Source organism: Coregonus lavaretus, assembly GCF_964263955.1.
Source record: "Coregonus lavaretus genome assembly, contig: HAP1_SCAFFOLD_1883, whole genome shotgun sequence".
NCBI lineage: Eukaryota > Metazoa > Chordata > Actinopteri > Salmoniformes > Salmonidae > Coregonus > Coregonus lavaretus.
This window is the reverse complement of record NW_028158858.1, coordinates 36,905-57,391: the sequence shown is the minus strand read 5'-3', so window position 1 is coordinate 57,391 and position 20,487 is coordinate 36,905. Positions and strand designations below refer to the sequence as shown.

At 44.4% G+C, this 20,487-nt stretch overlaps 3 protein-coding genes across 4 annotated transcripts in view; 1 reads left to right on the top strand and 2 right to left on the bottom strand.

Annotated features, from left to right (window-relative positions):
- The window catches only part of LOC311123531 (cohesin subunit SA-1), a 29,590-nt gene extending 22,258 nt beyond the window's left edge, over positions 1-7,332 (top strand). Inside the window, exons 18-26 of the mRNA XM_084197779.1 lie at positions 1,987-2,088; positions 2,189-2,337; positions 3,718-3,846; positions 3,931-4,139; positions 4,840-5,017; positions 5,096-5,206; positions 5,307-5,421; positions 5,562-5,642; positions 5,757-7,332. Of these exons, the coding sequence (XP_084053905.1) occupies positions 1,987-2,088; positions 2,189-2,337; positions 3,718-3,846; positions 3,931-4,139; positions 4,840-5,017; positions 5,096-5,206; positions 5,307-5,421; positions 5,562-5,642; positions 5,757-5,780 (1,098 nt within the window). The 3' untranslated portion in view covers positions 5,781-7,332. The remainder of the gene's footprint in view (positions 1-1,986; positions 2,089-2,188; positions 2,338-3,717; positions 3,847-3,930; positions 4,140-4,839; positions 5,018-5,095; positions 5,207-5,306; positions 5,422-5,561; positions 5,643-5,756) is intronic.
- Positions 7,333-10,437: 3,105 nt separating this feature from the next.
- Positions 10,438-14,034, bottom strand: LOC311123527 (propionyl-CoA carboxylase beta chain, mitochondrial-like). 2 transcript variants are annotated; one of them, XR_014612609.1, is made up of 14 exons: positions 13,759-14,034; positions 13,535-13,654; positions 13,344-13,412; positions 13,190-13,246; positions 12,981-13,094; positions 12,706-12,816; positions 12,359-12,588; positions 12,138-12,219; positions 11,925-12,048; positions 11,657-11,764; positions 11,282-11,481; positions 11,039-11,138; positions 10,760-10,962; positions 10,444-10,602 (listed from the first exon to the last, which is right to left on the bottom strand). XR_014612609.1 is itself a non-coding variant. In XM_084197776.1 (13 exons), the coding sequence occupies exons 1-13, from the start codon at positions 14,002-14,004 to the stop codon at positions 10,841-10,843; spliced, it is 1,683 nt and encodes a 560-aa protein (XP_084053902.1). In that variant the 5' UTR covers positions 14,005-14,034; the 3' UTR covers positions 10,438-10,840. The 2 variants fall into 2 exon arrangements, 1 of the variants encoding a protein (XP_084053902.1); XM_084197776.1 differs by having other exon boundaries at positions 10,438-10,962.
- Positions 14,035-14,538: 504 nt separating this feature from the next.
- LOC311123529 (neutral cholesterol ester hydrolase 1-like) lies at positions 14,539-18,606 on the bottom strand. The gene is made up of 6 exons (XM_084197777.1): positions 18,213-18,606; positions 17,005-17,248; positions 16,702-16,771; positions 16,132-16,303; positions 15,897-16,036; positions 14,539-15,799 (listed from the first exon to the last, which is right to left on the bottom strand). The coding sequence occupies exons 1-6, from the start codon at positions 18,351-18,353 to the stop codon at positions 15,313-15,315; spliced, it is 1,254 nt and encodes a 417-aa protein (XP_084053903.1). The 5' UTR covers positions 18,354-18,606; the 3' UTR covers positions 14,539-15,312.
- Positions 18,607-20,487: the final 1,881 nt, after the last annotated feature.

The following is a 20,487-nucleotide window of genomic DNA, read 5'->3' as shown; positions in this document are numbered from 1 at the left end:
ATTTTCTAATAATTGCGCCAACAGTTGTTGCCTTCTCACCAAGCTGCTTGCCTATTGTCCTGTAGCCCATCCCAGCCTTGTGCAGGTCTACAATTTTATCCCTGATGTCCTTACACAGCTCTCTGGTCTTGGCCATTGTGGAGAGGTTGGAGTCTGTTTGATTGAGTGTGTGGACAGGTGTCTTTTATACAGGTAACGAGTTCAAACAGGTGCAGTTAATACAGGTAATGAGTGGAGAACAGAAGGGCTTCTTAAAGAAAAACTAACAGGTCTGTGAGAGCCGGAATTCTTACTGGTTGGTAGGTGATCAAATACTTATGTCATGCAATAAAATGCAAATTAATTACTTAAAAATCATACAATGTGATTTTCTGGATTTTTGTTTTAGATTCCGTCTCTCACAGTTGAAGTGTACCTATGATAAAAATTACAGACCTCTACATGCTTTGTAAGTAGGAACACCTGCAAAATCGGCAGTGTATCAAATACTTGTTCTCCCCACTGTATATATATGGTAAATATCGATAACAGTCATCTATTAAATCATAACCTCATCAGTCTCATTCTGAACGTCACATAATCCTTGAACCTGCAAGAACCCTAACCTTATTGGTGAATCAGCAATACACAAATTGGCTTAATTATTTATTTACTAACTTAACTAAATAACACAGAATACATAAACACACACACACACGGTATAGGTTATGAAAAAGGGAGGGGTCAATAGAAAGGGAGAGACCAAGAGATTCAAAATATCGTTGTTACATTTGGAAACTATGCTCACAGTAATCATAATACTTAGCACCCTAACCACCGCTCATTCGGATAAGAAATGCAATGGATATATTTTACATTTTGTACATTAAAAAAAAAAAAATTTTAGTCATTTAGCAGACGCTCTTATCCAGAGCGACTTACAGGAGCAATTAGGGTTAAGTGCCTTGCTCAAGGGCACATCGACAGATTTTTCCTAGTTGGCTCGGGGATTAGAACCAGCGACCTTTCGGTTACTGGCACAACGCTCTTAACCACTAAGCTACCTGCCGCCTAGCTGTCTCTCTGTTGAATCACTTTCTCAAAAAGGGTTTGAGTGTCCTGTCCCACTTCGGTGAGACTCTGCTTGTCTTCAAGTGGAGTGTTCGTTAGATAGATACTTCAGATGTACCAACGGTTGTCGGAAGATGGGATTGTCCTTCCCAACTCGTGTCTTTAGTGAAAGTTCTAGTACTTTACATGTACAGCTGCAGACTGATATGATAAGGTCTAGTGTGTGGTTGTAGATGTTGAGAGTTTCACCATTTCAAACGTATGGACTACCGTCTCACGTTTTCTGGTCTGTAGAGTGTCAACCATTTGTAACGCGAGCTCGCGCTTCACGTCGGCTGGTCTTTCTCATTCAAAGTTCTAACCATTTTAAACGTGCAGTCGCCACTCCGCGCTTCCTGGTCTAAAGGTTGATTTGTTTTCAAGGCTTTTTATGCACTCTGGGTAAAAGGGGCATTCCATCGTGATGACAAATATTTTGGAGAAAAAGGTTTTGGTGGCAAAAGTCTCTCTATAACAAAGATATTTCAGTCTTACTATACTAGAGAACCAGAGGGAGAGTTTCTGCAAACTATTTATGACCAGCTGTTAAGTCATAAAACCGGCCCAACTCCCCCCCCCCCCCCTCCCTCTCCCTCTCCACTCCTGTGGGAGAGGGGGGGGGGGTCTGGCTATCTGTCAGCCATTTGCCAAGCTGATCTGGCACCTTTGATCCTCACCAAGGAGAGAGTCATGACAAATGAAAATGACAATTGTTGTTTCCGTCCCTGATCCCTGTATGCTTTCATTTCATGTCTGATAGTCACACGTCGTCATGCTTGCCTCCTGTATCCTCAACCAAATAGTTGACTGGTTTCTCTGTCTCTCTCTGTCTCTCTCTCTCTCTATCTCTATCTCTGTCTCTGTCTGTCTCTCTCTCTCTCTCTCTGCTGTCTCCAGTATTATAATGACTATGGTGACATCATCAAGGAGACTCTCAGTAAGACCAGACAGAGTGATAAGATCCTCTGTGCCAAGACCCTCATCCTCAGTCTGCAACAGGTACACACACACACCCGCACCACACACACCTACCCGCACCACACACACACTGACACACACTCCCGCACCACACACTCACTATTCACTGTCTGTGTTGTAGCTGTTCAACGAACTTCTTCAGGACCAGGGTCCTACTCTGGACAGAACGTCGTCTCACGTCAGCGGCATTAAGGAGTTGGCCCGACGCTTCGCCCTCACCTTCGGCCTGGACCAGATCAAAACCAGAGAGGCTGTCGCTACACTGCACAAGTAACACCCAACACACACACATGCTGTTTTTTTTTTTTTTTTTTTTTTTGTTTTTTTTTGTGGGGGGGGTGGATCAGCTTAATATTGCAGATAGATTGTATCTTCTATCAATGTAATTGTCTGCATCACTTCCAATCCCCCATGTTTATTTTTATTTTTTATATATATATATATTCCCCTTTATTACTTTTCAACCCCACCATCCTTTCCCTACTTGGAGTAAATTAGTGAACAACAACATGCTGTTAGAAACACCCAACACACACACATGCTGTTAGAAACACCCAACACACACACAGGCTGTTAGAAACACCCAACACACACACATGCTGTTAGAAACACCCAACACACACACATGCTGTTAGAAACACCCAACACACACACGGTCTGTTAGAAACACCCAACACACACACACGCTGTTAGAAACACCCAACACACACACATGCTGTTAGAAACACCCAACACACACACACAGGCTGTTAGAAACACCCAACACACGGTCTGTTAGAAACACCCAACACACACGGTCTGTTAGAAACACCCAACACACACACAGGCTGTTAGAAACACCCAACACACACACAGGCTGTTAGAAACACCCAACACACACACAGGCTGTTAGAAACACCCAACACACACACAGGCTGTTAGAAACACCCAACATACACACGGTCTGTTAGAAAGCTGATCAACTTATTGTTTTCTCTGGTTTTATTATTTAACCTCCAAGAATTGACCCAGTTTTATCATCTGAGTGCCCTGTTACAATTGCTCCTCCGAGCTTATGGTGTCTCTCTCTTCCTCTCTCCCCCCTCCGCCCTCTTCTCTCTCTTCCTCTCTCCGCCCTCTTCTCTCTCTTCCTCTCTCCCCCCTCCGCCCTCTTCTCTCTCTTGCTCTCTCCCCCCTCCGCCCTCTTCTTCCTCTCTCCCCCCTCCGCACTCGTCTCTCTCTTCCTCTCACCTCTCTCCTCCCTCCTCCCTCGTCTCTCTTCCTCTCACCCCTCTCCCCCCTCGTCTCACTCTTCCTCTCACCTCTCTCCTCCCTCGTCTCTCTTCCTCTCACCTCTCTCCACCCTCGTCTCACTCTTCCTCTCTCCTCCCTCGTCTCTCTTCCTCTCTCCCCCTCGTCTCTCTCTTCCTCTCTCCTCCCTCGTCTCTCTCTTCCTCTCACCTCTCCTCCCTCGTCTCTCTCTTCCTCTCACCTCTCTCCCCCCTCGTCTCTCTCTTCCTCTCACCTCTCTCCTCCCTCGTCTCGCTCTTCCTCTCACCTCTCTCCCCCCCTCGTCTCGCTCTTCCTCTCACCTCCCCCCCCCCCCTTGTCTCGCTCTTCCTCTCACCTCTCTCCCCCCTCGTCTCTCTCTCCCCCCTCCGCCCTCCACAGGGATGGTATAGAGTTTGCCTTTAAGTACCAGAATCCTCATGGTGCAGAGTTCCCTCCTCCTAACCTGGCCTTCCTAGAGGTCCTCTCAGAGTTCTCCTCCAAACTGCTGCGACAGGACAAGAAGACTGTGTAAGTACCTACCCTGTGTGTGTGTCAAATTTATTATGGCACAATAAGTAGACTGTGTGTAACCCCGCTCTCTCCTCCCCCCAGTCACTCGTATCTGGAGAAGTTTATGTCAGAGTCGATGTCGGAGCGTCGTGAGGACGTGTGGCTGCCGTTAATCTCCTACCGGAACAGTCTGCTAACAGGAGGAGAGGATGGGGACCGGCTGTCGGTAACGTCAGGCGCCAGCAGCAAGACCAGCTCCATCCGCAGCAAGAAGGGACGGACGCCAGTACACAAGAGTAAACGCATCGAGGGTGGGTCTATCTCACACACACACACACACACACACACACACACACAGAGATACACACACAGAGATACACACACAGAGACATACACACAGAGACATACACTCAAGTGTACAAAACATTAAGAACACCTTCCTAATATTGAGTTGCACCCCCCCCACACTTTTACCCTCAGAACAGCCTCAGTTCGTCAGGGCATGGACTCTACAAGGTGTCGAAAGTGTTCCACAGGGATACTGGCCCATGTTGACTCCAATGCTTCCCACAGTTGTGTCAAGTTGGCTGGATGTCCTTTGGTTGGTGGACCATTCTTGATACACACAGGAAACTGTTGAGTGTGAAAAACCCAGCAGCGTTGCAGTTCTTGACACAAACCGGTGTGCCTGGCACCTACTACCATACCCCGTTCAAAGGCACTTACATATTTTGTCTTGCCCATTCACCCTCTGAATAGCACACATACACAATCCAAGTCTCAATTGTCTCAAATCCTTCTTTAACCTGTCTCCTTCCCTTCATCTACACGGATTGAAGTGGATTTAACAAGTGACATCAATAAGGGATCATAGCTTTCACCTGGTCAGTCTGTCATGGAAAGAGCAGGTGTTCCTAATGTTTTCTACACTCAGTGTATAAATACAAGCACCTACAGATGTTGCTAAAATGTGTCTGTGTTTTTCACCATCTGTCTCTGTGGGTCCACTAGAGGAGAGTAGTGTGGAGGCCTCGTGGCTGCGTGGTAATGACAGCCTCCAGACACCGGGTGCGCTAGCCACTCCTCAGCTCACCTCCACCGTCCTCAGAGAAAACCCACGGCAGGCGGCGGACACACACCTACCTGACCCCGACTCTGAACCTGGCTCAGAGAACGACTATGTACACAAGTAAGTGTGTGTGTGTGTGTACGCACGTGCACTGTGTGTCTGTGTGTGTGTAAGTGTGTGTAACCCTCTCCTCTGCAGTCCCCAGATGCAGATGTCTTGGCTAGGCCAACAGAAGATGGAGGACAGTAGAAAGGATAGAACAGCCATGAACTACATGAAGGCCCGCAACCAGACTGTCAGACAAACTGTGTACGTGTTAATGTGTGTCTAGTGTGTGTGTGTGTGTGTGTGTGTGTATGTGTGTGTGTTTACTGACCCCCCCCCCACCTCTCTCTCTATCTCTCTATAGTCGTGGTCTGATGGAGGATGACGCGGAGCCAATCTTTGAGGACGTCATGATGTCATCGCGAGGTCAACTGGAGGACATGAACGAGGAGTTCGAAGACACCATGGTCATCGACCTGGTCAGTGACGTCACTTCCTGTCGCTGTGACATCACTTCCTGTCTATCGTGTTTGATTCTGTCGTTTCGATCGTCGATTCTGTTGTGTAATTCGTCCAGTCTATCGCTTCATATGTTCATTCTCGTGTTCTGTCGTTCCAGCCTCCCTCCAGGAACAGGCGTGAGAGGGCGGAGCTCAGACCAGACTTCTTCGACTCAGCAGCCATGATCGAGGACGAGTCGGTAAGGAGAACACACACACTCAGCCTTGCAGTGGTTAACTAGTGTATCACCCTAAGACATCTAAAACGTGATCCAATCTGTCATTAACAACATCCCTTGTCTCCGTTATCCCAGGGTTTCACCATGCCCATGTTCTGATCCAGTGTTCCGAGACCTTCCTGAAAGGGGGAGGGGCCTTCGACAGGATGAGCTGTCAATCAAACATCAGACTGTCAGAACTTATATCACACACACTCAAACACCCAGATGAACTCTGACCAGCCAGTTGACAGCTTTGTGTGTGTGTGTGGAGTGGATCCCAGTGAAGGATGTGGATCTGTTGGGATCTACCCTGAAGCTCCAGGGATCCACTCACTGGTCGGCCGAAGGATCCCGCTCAACCCTGAGAATATCGGACAGAATATCGTACAGAGTATCTATCGTACATAGAGAAGATCTTTTATCGTTCAGTGGACGTGTGGGTGTGTTGGCTACAAACCGGACAGAATATCAGACAAAATATTGTTCCACATTTCTTTAAAAATATTGTAAACTTTCGTCCCTTCCTGTTGGTTCCCACTGACTTGTTTTAACTTCCTGTTATTGTTAGCGTTGTTAGCGTTCTGGCTAATCTCACCGCTAGCTCTGTGGTACTCATGGCCCTGTGCTCCCGGCTATACAGTCCCCCCTTCCACACAGTTGTATGGTTGTTTCGTTCCACTTCCGATGTCATGTACAGTCCTCCCACCCCCCCCCCCAGATGGAACTTGATATTAAATGTGATAAATCTTTACTCTTTTATTTGTTAGCTTTACTCTCACTCCTGTCTCGTCTATCTTTACTCTCTCTTCCCCTTCGATAGTGTTGAGAATATCCTGTATTTTGTTTTATTGGCAAATGCACCAAACAGCAACCAATGTGGCCAGAACTAGAAGAGTTCTCATTGGCCATACAAGAGGCTGTGACGTCATAGCCAAATCCCAAGCCCCTCCCCCTCAGAGCTCCAGACAAACACACCCACGGTGGAATCGCGGCTTTTTAAAAACATAATAAATAAATATATTTTGAATTTCAGTAGCTTTAGTACAAAGTTTTAAATCAAGTGAGTTTTTAGTTTTTATGTCCAATATTTGTTTGTACAGTTATCTTTCTGAAAACGTATCTTGTTTGTTGCCAAACGGTTGCCTAAATGCTTATATCTGATGAGTCCCTACTGCTCAGGCTGTTGCCATGGATACCCAGCCTGTTAAGCGCCATATAAGGGTGTGTCCAGTGCGACTGTAGATGTTGTGTAGACTCTCAATAGTCTAAAGTGACTTCCTCTCCTTCATCCTGCACTGATGAGGAATAACTGGACAGGTAACAGCTAATATCCAGTAGCCTTCTACCATATTCATTTCACCTGTCCTCTCTTTTCAGATCAGTGCATATGAAGGTGGAGGAGACCAGCAAAGAGTGCCCCTCTAGTCTTAAGATGAGGCTGTAGTTACACACAACACCGTCACTACAAGTTGATTGGTTGGCTTATCACTTTGACCCACCCCTCTTGTTCTTCTACTGGCTGGTTTGGCTGCCCTTCTGTAAATATCAGAGATGATTGGTTCTTTCTGTAGCGATGGCATCACGTGCCCTTTAACCTTCTAAAATACTGTTTTTGTTTTCTGTGATCTTATTGAAAATCTTTTTTAAATAAATAAAATCTGTAATCTATTTCTGGATTGTGTGTGTGTTGCTGGATTGGACTCGTTCTAAAAGTAGACTCCATATGTACACTACCGTTCAAAAGTTTGGGGTCACTTAGAAATGTCCTTGTTTTTGAAAGAAACGTTTTTGTCCATTAAAATAACATCAAATTTATCAGAAATACAGTGTAGACATTGTTAATGTTATAAATGGCTATTGTAGCTGGAAACGGCTGATTTTTTATGGAATATCTACATAGGCGTACAGAGGCCCATATCAGTCCTGTGTTCCAATGGCACGTTGTGTTTGCTAATCCAAGTTTATCATTTTAAAAGGCTAATTGATCATTAGAAAACCCTTTTGCAATTATGTTTGCACAGCTGAAAACTGTTGTGCTGATTTAAAGAAGCAAAATGGCCAGAAACAAATAACTAACTTCTGAAACTCAGTCTATTCTTGTTCTGAGAAATGAAGGCTATTCCATGTGAGAAATTGTCAAGAAACTGAAGATCTCGTACAACGCTGTGTACTACTCCCTTCACAGAACAGCGCAAACTGGCTCTAACCAGAATAGAAAGAGGAGTGGGAGGCCCCGGTGCACAACTGAGCAAGAGGACAAATACATTAGTGTCTAGTTTGAGAAACAGGCGCCTCACAGGTCCTCAACTGGCAGCTTCATTAAATAGTACCCGCAAAACACCAGTCTCAACGTCAACAGTGAAGAGGCGACACCGGGATGCTGACCTTCTAGGCAGAGTTGCAAAGAAAAAGCCATATCTCAGTCTGGCCAATAAAAATAAAAGATTAAGATGGGCAGTCTGAGATATGGCTTTTTCTTTGCAACTCTGCCTAGAAGGTCAGCATCACGGAGTTGCCTCTTCACTGTTGACGTTGAGACTGGTGTTTTGCGGGTACTATTTAATGAAGCCTGCTAGTTGAGGACCTGTAAGTCAAACTAGACACTAGTTTGTCCTCTTGCTCAGTTGTGCACCGGGGCCTCCCACTCCTCTTTCTATTCTGGTTAGAGCCAGTTTGTGCTGTTCTGTGAAGGGAGTAGTACACAGCGTTGTACGAAATCTTCAGTTTCTTCACAATTTCTCGCATGGAATAGCCTTCATTTCTCAGAACAAGAATAGACTGACGAGTTTCAGAAGAAAGTTCTTTGTTTCTGGCCATTTTGAGCCTGTAATCGAACCCACAATTGTTGATGCGCCAGATACTCAACTAGTCTCAAGAAGGCCAGTTTTATTGCTTCTTTAATCAGCACAACTGTTTTCAGCTGTGCTAACATAATTGCAAAAGGGTTTTCTAATGATCAATTAGTCTTGTGCACAATGCTGTCATCAAGGCAAAGGGTGGCTATTTGAAGAATCTCAAATATAAAATATATTTTGATTTGTTGAACACTTTTTTGGTTACTACATGATCCCATATGTGTTATTTCATAGTTTTGATGTCTTCACTATTATTCTACAATGTAAAAATACAGAAAAAATCTTGAATGAGTAGGTGTGTCCAAACTTTTGACTGGTAGTGTATATACAAAAAAATATATATGGGGGATTGGAAATGATGCAGACAATTACATTGATGGAAGCCACAATCTATCTGCAATATTAAAGTTGATCTACCCCCTAAAAAAATATACAGTGCATTCGGAAAGTATTCAGACCCCTTCACTTTTTCCACATTTTGTTACGTTACAGCCTGATTCTAAAATTGATAAAATAAATAATAATTCCTCATCAATCTACACACAATACCCCATAATGACAAAGCGAAAACAGGTTTTTAGAAAACTGATATCACATTTACATAAGTATTCAGACCCTTTGCTATGAGACTCAAAAATGAGCTCAGGTGCATCCTGTTTCCATTGATCATCCTTGACATGTTTCTACAACTTGATTGGAGTCCACCTGTGGTAAATTCAATTGATTGGACATGATTTGGAAAGGCACACACCTGTCTATACAGTGAGGGAAAAAAGTATTTGATCCCCTGCTGATTTTGTAAGTTTGCCCACTGACAAAGACATGATCAGTCTATAATTTTAATGGTAGGTTTATTTGAACAGTGAGAGACAGAATAACAAAAAAAAAATCCAGAAAAACATATGTCAAAAATGTTATAAATTGATTTGCATTTTAATGAGGGAAATAAGTATTTGACCCCTCTGCAAAACATGACTTAGTACTTGGTGGCAAAACCAAGAGGTTAGACGTTTCTTGTAGTTGGCCACCAGGTTTTCACACATCTCAGGAGGGATTTTGTTCCACTCCTCTTTGCAGATCTTCTCCAAGTCATTAAGGTTTCGAGGCTGACGTTTGGCAACTCGAACATAACAAAATGTGGAAAAAGTCAAGGGGTCTGAATACTTTCCGAATGGACTGTGTATATTTATACAAATAAAAAAAAGTATATTTGACTCCAGAGGGCAGGCGTAAGAGCGGGAGGCCCAAGACAACGTGGCGGAGAACTATGGAGACTGAGCTCCAACAGAGTATCTGTACTTTACTCTATATTTTTGACAACTTTCACTTCACTACATTCCTAAAGAAAATAATGTAATTTTTTCTCCATACTTTTTCCCTGAAACCCAAAGTACTCATTACATTTTCAATGCTTAGCAGGACAGGAAAATGGTCCAATTCACACACTTATCAAGAGAACTTCCTTGGTCATGCCTCTGATCTGGCGGACTCACTAAACGCTTCGTTTGTAAATGATGTCAGAGTTGGAGTGTGCCCCTGGCTATCCGTAAATGGAAAAACACAAGAAAATGGTGCCCTTTAGTTTGCTTAATATAAGGAATTTGAAATTACTTTTGATACTTAAGGATATTTAAAACCCAAATACTTTTAGGTTAGACTTCTACTCCAGTAGTATTTTACTGGGTGACTAACTTTTACTTGAGTAATTTTCTATTAAGGCATCTTTACTTTTACTCAAGTATGACAATTGGGTACTTTTTCCAGCACTGGTGACAGGGATGAGTGAGTGTGCTTGGCTGGTTATTACACAAAACCTCTATTACACACACACACACGTTCAAACTGTCATTGGGATATGAAACGTGTCAGCACACACATTCAGCACATTCTGTCTCACACACGGACAAACACAGACATTTGTCTTTACAAGTTCAATCATTTTATTTAACAAACTAGTCTATGGATTCACGGCAGGTGTGCTACTTTGACCAGATAGAAAAACTGATTCTTCCAAAAAAGTCCCACAAGGGTAGGGACAGATAAGTGTATCTAAGCCAGGGCTCTCCAACCCTGTTCCTTGAGAGCTACCCTCCTGTAGGTTTTCAATCCAACCCCAGTTGTAACTAACCTGATTCAGTTTATCAACCAGCTAATTACTAGAATCAGGTACGCTAGATTAGGGTAGGAGCAAAAACCTACAAGACGGTAGCTCTCCAGGAACAGGGTTTGAGAGCCCTGAGCTAAGCTATAGGTGAAATGACAGACAGACAGACGGAGGTGATGGTCTTGGAGACAGACAGGTCGGGTGGGAGAGGGTGTGTGTTAGAGTGGGATGTTGGCGTGTTTCTTCCAGGGGTTGGTCTGTTTCTTGGAGGCCAGAACCTCCAGGTCCCTACAGATCCTCTTCCGGGTGGTCGACGGCACGATGATGTCATCCACGAACCCTGAAACACACACGGTTACGATGGGGGAGTGTGTGTAAGGTTTGTTGGAATGAATGGGGTGTGTATGTGTGTGTACCTCTGACAGCGGCAGGGAAAGGGTTGGCGAACTTCTCTACGTATTCAGCCTCCTGCTCTGCCTGGTTGGATTTCCCTCTGAAGATGATCTGGACAGCACCCTGATTGAACACACACCATGTTAGAGAGGCAGCCATTTATTATGAATGTATTAAAGTGATTCATTTTGACATTGTGAATGTTGCCATGGCTAGAAGGATGTGTGTGATACCTTGGTCTTGTGTAGAAGGTGTGTGTGTGTTACCTTGGCTCCCATCACGGCCACCTCTGCAGACGGCCAGGCATAGTTCACATCTCCTCTCAGGTGCTTGGAACTCATCACGTCATACGCTCCTCCATAGGCCTTCCTAGTGATGATGGTGATCTTGGGGACAGTAGCCTCAGCGAAGGCAAACAGTAGCTTGGCTCCGTGTCGGATGATACCTCCATACTCCTGAGACGTACCTGAGAGAAACAATGAGGAAGGTGGAATTCTCGTTTGAAAAATCTAACTTGTTTCGATTTTTAAATGCTGGTTGATCGCAGTACAACAGTTTGACAATTAAAGTGAAAGCTGTCAAATGACATTTACTTTTTGACGTGCCAATTATTCATGAGGAAAGTCAGACTTGCGTCCTACCTGGCAGGAAGCCGGGCACGTCCACGAAGGTGAGGATGGGGATGTTGAAAGCATCGCAGAAACGAACGAAGCGAGCTCCCTTTACTGACGAGTTAATGTCCAGACAACCTGTACACACACACACACACACACAGGAGAAGTATCATCACCACCACAACAACCATCATCATCACAACCACCATCATATCATCAGCACCACCACTACTCATTATCACCATCATCAGCACCATCATCATCACTAATCCATCCATCCGATTCTTCGACTCACCAGACGCTACTTTAGGTTGATTCCCTACGATTCCAACAGTTCGACCATTCATGCGAGCAAATCCCACTACGATGTTTTTAGCGTAGTTGGGCATGATCTCAAAGAACTCCCTCTCGTCCACAATCTAAAGTTAAAACCACAGATGAATACATAACAGGCTGTGTGTGTGTGTGTGTGTGTGTGTGTGTGTGTGTGTGTGTGTGTGTGGCGTACCCCCTGGATGATGTCCAGCATGTCATAGGCTTTAGTGGTCTCAAAGGGAACGATGGTGTCCAGACCAGGAACCAGTCTATCACTGGAGGAGGAGAGGAGAGAGAGGGATGAGAGGGGATCTAACATCCTCCAAAGGCCCTTTCTATGGATTACATTTCAGGAAAATCCCAAATGTCCTGTGATTGGCTAGTCTGTCTGAGAGGAGTTCTGTGGTTGGGTACCTGGGGTCGTGGCACTCTGTAACGGGGGCGGGGTCCTGGTTGCTAAGGGGAAGGAAGTTGAAGAAGTTTCGGAGGTTGAGCAGAGCATCGATGTCGTTCTCAAACGCACGGTGAGCGACGCCTGACACGGCTGTGTGTGTCTTAGCTCCTCCCAGTTCCTCCTGAGTGACGTCTTCATTGGTGACAGACTTCACTACGTCAGGGCCTGTGATGAACAGGTATGAGGTGTCCTACACACACACACGCCATCAAAGATCTGGATATAACCCATGTTAGTTGTATTAATTGTACAGTACATCTATGCAGGAGGGGTCCTGAAGTTCTCCTATACTGTGTGTGTGTCTTACCTTGACCATAAAGGTGAAGTCGGTCAGGGCAGGAGAGTAGACGGCTCCTCCAGCACAGGGACCCATGATCAGAGAGATCTGAGGAACCACACCTGAAGCCATCACATTCCTCTACAGAGACACCGGGTGAGAGCGTGAGACAGGGAGAAAGAGTGAGACACGGAGAGAGAGAGACAGAGCCAGTGAGACAGGGAGAGAGAGAGTACATTTAGAAGCCATTTCTTTGCTGTCATCCTCATCCCAATAACCAGTCTAATCAAGCCCCGCCCCCTTACCAGGAAGATGTCGGCATATCCAGCCAGTGACTCCACCCCCTCCTGGATCCTGGCTCCGCCAGAGTCGTTCAGACCAATGACTGGAGCACCCACCATCATGGCCTGGTCCATGATCTACACAGACATAAAGGGATGTGATTAGAAGTAATGAATGAGAAGCAGGAGTTGTGTGAGCCACCAGGCCCAGGAGAGTGAGCCTGTCCTCCTACCTTACAGATCTTCTGTGCGTGAGCCCCAGACAGACTGCCTCCAAATACGGTGAAGTCCTAAGAGAGAGCGAGAAACATTTATCATAAAAATAAATGGTAACTACTTTGATGTGTGTGTGTGTGTGTGTGTGTGTGTGTGTGTGTGTGTGTGTACCTGACTGAAGACATACACCAGCCTTCCGTTGATCCTTCCCTGTCCAGTCACCACACTGTCCCCTGCGAACTAGAGAGGGGGGGAGAAACCATGTTTATAATGAGGACTGAATCAACATACAAATTAATCAGTTTATTCCATTTTGTCCGAAGGCTGGATAAAATTGAGGAACCTCTATTGTGACATGTTACCTTGTTGTGGTCCTCTTCCATGCCGAAGTCAGAGCAGCGATGTTCCACAAACATGTCATACTCCACAAACGAGTCTTTATCCAACAGAAGCTCAACTCTCTCTCTGGCTGTCAGCTTCCCCTGTGGAAGACAGACAAAACGTTATACGGACAGACAGACAGGCAAACAGATAGATACACTATCAAACTGACAGACAGACACGTGCGCATGCATAGATTATTTACCCTTTTGTGTTGCGCGTCAATTCTCTTCTGACCTCCTCCGACCAGCGCAGCATTCCTCTTTCGGTCTATCCTCTCCTGAACGGAGAGATGACTGACAGAATACCACCGCCGCGACTGCTGGTGCAGCTGGGACTGTGCAACGGCTGCCGTAGCCACGCCATGTTTTACCTGTCCGAATGTTTTAAAAGAAGCTTTTAGTCCAGAAAGCAGACCACAACTGCTCCGTGCTACAGCGAAGGCCGCCATTGCTGTCTGACTGACGTATGAGAGTGGGTGTGCACTGTAGGAAAGTGACGCGCGTTTGAGCCAATCACCAGACGGTCTTTTTTTAATGGACTGTGAAGAACGAGGTAGATCTGGAGGGGGATTGACTTGAAGTGTGAACATATTTAGAACCGTGTATGATAGGTCAACCTTGAGGGGTTGTAGTTTTATATTGTGTGGTCTGAATGTCATGGAAATAAAAACTACACTCCCCAGAAAGTGGGTTTGGTATCTCCTCTGTGATTGGTCGGTCAGACTGACGCCCATTGCCCCCTCCCTCCTAACCACAACTCCTTTCCTAAGCACTGTTGTAGAGCTATCATTGGATTGGTAGAATAAGCAACATGCTAAAAGTATCATGCTTTATACATGTCACTCATCTATATGTTGAAATCGTTTTGAAACTCAAGTGTCTATATTGCACTTGCTGTGTGTGTGTCTGTGTGTCTGTGTGTATGTGTGTCTGTGTGTATGTGTGTAACAATGTAGGCAAACACTATAAAACAAGAGAAACACTCAAACTGATCAGTATTTATTGGAGGGTTAAAAATCTATCAACCATTTCAATCACAATTGTACATAAAGTGCTCACACCCAGCAGCAGTTACTGGGGACAACTGAGATCATTCTGTTCAGTGGAAAACAATCAAGCTCTCACAGTGTTGTGGGTTGAAAAGTGTGTTAAATACAGTCAGGTTGTAGATGAAGTCCGCACTCAATACCTTGTCTAAAGAACATACTTTTTCATGTTTTGTTATTGCTTTTTACAGCACCAGGGGATCGTGTTGTATGACACTACCTTTTGAGTACTCATTGTTTTTCCATGTAGGCACAATTCTATTTAGATTGCATTGATGCATAACCCAGTTGTACACATAACATAATTTAACCCAATCTAGTCTAGAACTAGGACTGTTATGGAGTCATCAGATTACCCAGATTACTACATTCTAATACTGCGCATTGATTGGCTTAGATGGAAGTTTATTTTTGTGTATTAGTTTGAGCCTCCTTTGTTTATGGATTGCATCCTGTGACCAGAGGGGACAGACAGATAACAGACTGCACATTTAAAACGCAGCATATGTATTGTTCAGATCAGGTGAGCAGAGCTGAGATAGGATGACCTGTGTGTGTGTGTGTTTAATGGAACCAAACGTATTGCGACACACACACCCCAGAGTGCAAACAGCTACAATCAGGGAACAGTATCTGTGTTATATTCTTACATTCTAACGCAGTTTAAAACACCAGTCCAACCCAGTTTGATGGTACATAGACACACACACACTAGAGGTTTTCCTGCAGCCAGTCCATGTATCCTCTGATCATTCTTTTCCCCACATCGAAGGAAAACGGCCAGTGCGCAAAACTCAAGGCGCCGTGGAAACCGTCGTCATAGTGATCGCTGGAAACCGTGACGCCCGCGTCCTGTAGCCTCCTGGTGTACATCAACCCATCGTCTCTGAGCACATCGTACTCACACGTTAGAATGTAAGCTCGCGGGGTTCTACCCAGAACCCCCTGCTCCGCCAGCAGCGGCGCCGCTCGGACATCCAGCAACCCCGGGAGAAGATCTCCCGCCTGCCCCGTGACCTCCTGTGACCCCGTCTCCATGCCAACAGGCTTGTAATGCTTCATGTGTTTGGCCGGCAGAAGTGTGGTCCAGTTGATATGGGAGCGGATGGAGGGAGGGATGGAAGGATGGTGGAGTAAGGAGGGGGACAATAGGAGGGGATGGAGAGAGGTATCAACCCCCAGGTAGAGCAGCCAGAACCTACAGAGAAAGAGAGAGAAGGGTTACTAACACAGATGTGTGTGTGTGTGACTGTGTGTGTGTGTGTGTGTGTGTGAACATGTGCATGTGCATGTACCTGGCCATCATAAAGCGGTGTAGGATGGGTATGTTGTGGTTCTGTTGGTGGGATGGAGTGTTGAGGTCTAGACCCTGGAGGACTGGGTAGATCAACGCTTGAACACTGAACTTCACACTCACACTGTCATCTACCGAGATCTGTGAAGAGAGGGAGAGTGTGTTAGTGTGTCTGTGTAGACAGGTGTGTGTGTGTGTGTGTGTGTGTGTGTGTGTGTGTTTGTGTGTGTGTGTACCTGCTGTGCGACGGCTGCAGCCAGGTTTCCTCCAGCGCTATCGCCTGACACGGCCACGCGCTGTGGATCCACAGACAACTTTCCCAGAATGCCCGGATCCAGGAAGTGCTTGGCCGCGGCCAGACAGTCCTCATACTGCACAGGGAAATGCACTGCTGGAGCCAAACGGTACCTACACACACACACTGCTGGATGAATGCCTGATCCAGGATAGTGTGGCAGTGCGTTCATGTGAGTGTGTGCATGTGTGTGTGCACGCCAGTGTGTGTGTGTGTATCGGACAGACGGACAAAGAGAGCCAGTGTATAGGAGGAAATTGGCCACTGAGGACAGCTATTAACTCATTACACACACACACACACACACACACACACACACACACACACACACACACACACACACACACACACAATTATGGTAAAAGTTACAAAAAACACTTTTTAACAGTTATGTCCAAACCTTAACTTGTTACTATGGCGTTATAAGAACCCAATACTTTCATGTTGAGTGTGTGTGTGTGTGTGTGTAGAACTGAAGCTAATACAGTGTGAAAAGAGGAGACACACTTACTCAACAGACACAACCACTGCATTCAGCTCATCAGACATCTGCCTACACAAGACATCATAGCTCCCCATCTCTGAGAGGAAGACAGGGAGAGGGGAAAGAGATAGAGGTGGGGGGAGTAGAGAAGGAGAGAAAGAGAGAGGAAGACGGTGAGAAACCAAAGGTTGTTGCATTAGGGTTACATCATGAACTAGATGTATTTATGCTTGTAAACAAACACACACACAGACACTTGTACATGTGTGAAATAAGATAAATATAAGCACCCACCAATTTTTTGTTTTATTTATTTAGTTTTCCACTTACTGGCGGCGCCCAGGGCCCATCCTCCTCCATGGTAGAACATCACAGCCCTCCTCAGCCCCCCCTCTCCTCCCCCCACGGCGGGGGGCTCGTACAAGCGCACCGGGACTCCGTCAAAGTCCACATCACTCACCCTCACCCCACCTCCCTGCCCTCCCGCCATCTCCCCCAGGAACTCCAGCCCCGATACAGACCCCCGAATCACTGGGATGTGATGACTCAGACCCAGACACTGGCACAGGTCACCCTGGGGCAGAGGGGGGATGGAGAGGGAGAGAGAAGGACAGAGAGATAGGGGGAGAGATGGAGAGAGAGAGAGACATTTGAATGAGGTCTGAGAGAGCTGGAGTATCCCTGGTAGTTTAGTATGCTAACCCTGTTCTAGAGGCTAGGGCTTTGACTTGAGAGTGAGTGTTTGTTCTGTCCTACCAACTCTTATGGTCAGTATCACACCCTTAGCAAATACCACCATAGGAGTTGGCAAGACTGCAGAGATCTTTGACCAGGATAGGGCTCCCCAAGGACACTTTTAGCAATCTGCTTCCGTCTGTCCTTTCACCTACTAGCCTAAAGCCTACGTTGTGAATGTTGCTCACTTCTCCACTGGCACTAGTTACAACATGGCTAAAGTTGCTCTGTTCACCCCAGTGTGTGTGTTTACGTGTATTTACCCCAGGCACTACTTACACCATGACTGTGTGAAATCTAGGTGAAGGGCCACACACACCCACCCACCCACCCACCCACACACACACACACCCACACTAGAAAAGAGCTTGTGCTGTATTTAGCTAGTTCAAATCAATTATCCACATATGATTTCACACAAGGGCTGGAGAAAGCACAATAAAGCATTGTTTTACTTCTACAAAATCAGTTCATATGTTCTACTTGTTCAGACTAACTAACTAGCTTTACAACACGTCACATGTTAGCTGCATTATAAGCTATCTAGCTAGTAAAAATGTATGCACACATGACTGTAAGTCGCTTTGGATAAAAGCGTCTGCTAAATGGCATATTATTTATTTATAGCCTCCAATTCAGTGTCTCAAACCAATAGGCCTAAACCTGCTGCACCTGACTGCGATACATAGGTCGAGTAATAGAAAAAACATTGCATTGCCTATTACTCGTTCATATAAAAAAACGGTCAAGTTAATGCAATGTAAAGTATGATTTCGCTTATAGCTATTCTTCTTGTTTCTTACCACTTGCAGCACAGCACGGAATAAGGCGTCCAGCAGCATCAGTTTCAAAGGCTCCTCGATGGCAGCAGGTAACGGTGTATATATGTAATATGGAATACCCACCGTTAATATCAATGTTACTACAACAGAAGACAACTTCATCTTTTAAACACCAGTATTACTAGCTAACTCCCCACCATGAGACGTAAATCACCCGCTACAGAGGGCAGCGCAGTCAGAATGTGAGAATGCGGTGTAGTTAGCTTTATATTAAAGATTCGGACTCGTTAATACCTCTTAAACGGAACGTGCAAGAATTATATAAATTACATATGAACCAGCTAACGATAGCGAACAAGTTACACCCCTTGTTTTTGCAATTCGGTGTCGTATTTTCTTTTTGGAGTCGAAGTGTACCTAAAACGCTGCTCTCCTCCGCTCAGCCGTAACGTTTTAAAACTGCAACGCCTACTTTTGCATGTTAATGGGACATGTCAATAGTTTCTCAATCACATGACATCGCTCTCAAATCAACTTGACATTGTTCATATTTATTTTTATTTACCTCTTCTCTCGAATCGACGGAAATGTTTTAACTTGATAAAAAAAAAAATTTCACTTTACAGATAAATACTTCCAAAAAACGTAAATACTTCCACCCCAAATACTTCCACCCAATACAACCAATTTTGGTTCAGGGACCTCGACCATCCAATCTATGGCAATAACTTTTGTATATATTTTTAACTTTGGCTGTTTTCAATGAATTTTTTCTCTTAATGTATAAACAATATTTGTTTAAAAGTTCAATAGCTTCTAGCTTATGACTAACATGAATTCAACCAACTTTTATTGGTCCAGGGACCTCATCAATACAATGTAAGGCAATTACTTTTGTATTTTTTTACTTGGGCTATTTTCTATTAATTTAATATCATTAAATGTAAAAAAAGACTTGATTAAAACTTAAATAGCTTCCACCCCTAAGGACTTTCATAAATAAAACCAACTGTTATGAGTTCAGAGACCTTGTCTGTACAATCTACAGCATATACTTTAGTATTTTCTGACTATGGCTATTTTCTATGATATTGAATGGACTTTAAATTAAAGACACTTCCTTAAAACGTCAATAGCTTTCACCCCATATGACTTTCATGAATACTACCAGGTGTTATTGGCTCATAGACCGTGTCTGTACAATCTACGGCAATTATTATTATTATTATTATTATTATTATTTTACTTTGGCTATTTTCAATTAATTTAATTTAATGAATACAACCAACAGTTATTGATTCAGGGACCTCGTCTGTACAATCTACGGAAATTACTTTGTATTTTTTGACTTATGCTATTTTCAATTAATTTCAATTGAATTTACATTTAAAAAATAATTCCTTAAAACGTCAATAGCTTCAACCCAATATGACTTGCATGAATACAACCAACTGTTATTGCTTGAGGGACCTCTTCACTCCAATTCACAACAATAACTTCTGGGCTTTTTGACTTTGTACATTATTATCAATGTTAATTGTATTTACATTACAAATACTTCCTTAACTTCAGTTTTTTCCATCCTATATGACTCTGTCCCCCCGAAGGCCAGTGCTCTGCTCCAGCTCTAAGCCTCAGCCAGCCCTCCACACACCTGAGGCCCAGTTGGCAAAAAAAAAAGCGGGGACAGTGTGGATTAAATCGACTTTAGTACATGCTGTCTAAAGGCTGCATTCTGCAAAATGGACGGGAGTAACAGCAACCAAAACAGTGCTTTTTTTGCTTGTTTGTTTTTGTACAGTTTTATAAACTCAGCGAGAACGTTCTCTCTCTCCATTCAAATCAAATCAAATTGTATTTGTCACATGCGCCTAATAACTCAGGTGTAGACGTTTACCGTGAAACGCGTACTTACAAGCCCTTAACCAACAATGCAGTTTAAAGAAAAATAAAGAGTTATGAAAAATATTTACTAAATAAAATACAAAATAAAAGAGCAACAATAAAATAACAATAACGAGGCTATATACAGGGGGTACGGGTACCGAGTCAATGTGCGGGGGTACAGGTTAGTCGAGGTAATTGAGGTAATATGTACATGTAGGTAGGGGTAAAGTGACTATGCATAGATAATAAACAGTGGGTCAATGCAGCTCCTATAATTTTAAGGGGCGTTTCTTTAAAACATGCATCCAATTCCCTTGAGCACTTACATAAATATACCAATCATATGCTTCAATGTGCCGCGGTTCACAGTGCTGTCACTAGACAGGACATTGATAGAGGTTCCGCTCGT

What these genes read in the sequence shown, in the direction of transcription:
- LOC311123527 (XM_084197776.1), bottom strand. Translation starts at nt 14,004, where the DNA reads ATGGCGGCCTTCGCTGTAGCACGGAGCAGTTGTGGTCTGCTTTCTGGA. An exon ending in GATATGCCGACATCTTCCTG is followed by an intron (nt 12,817 to 12,980) that starts GTAAGGGGGCGG and finishes GTGTCTCTGTAG; the next exon opens with AGGAATGTGATGGCTTCAGG. An exon ending in CGTGCCCGGCTTCCTGCCAG is followed by an intron (nt 11,482 to 11,656) that starts GTAGGACGCAAG and finishes TGTTTCTCTCAG; the next exon opens with GTACGTCTCAGGAGTATGGA.
- LOC311123529 (XM_084197777.1), bottom strand. Translation starts at nt 18,353, where the DNA reads ATGAAGTTGTCTTCTGTTGTAGTAACATTGATATTAACGGTGGGTATT. An exon ending in CTGCAGCCGTCGCACAGCAG is followed by an intron (nt 16,037 to 16,131) that starts GTACACACACAC and finishes CTCTCTTCACAG; the next exon opens with ATCTCGGTAGATGACAGTGT. An exon ending in CACCGCTTTATGATGGCCAG is followed by an intron (nt 15,800 to 15,896) that starts GTACATGCACAT and finishes CTTTCTCTGTAG; the next exon opens with GTTCTGGCTGCTCTACCTGG.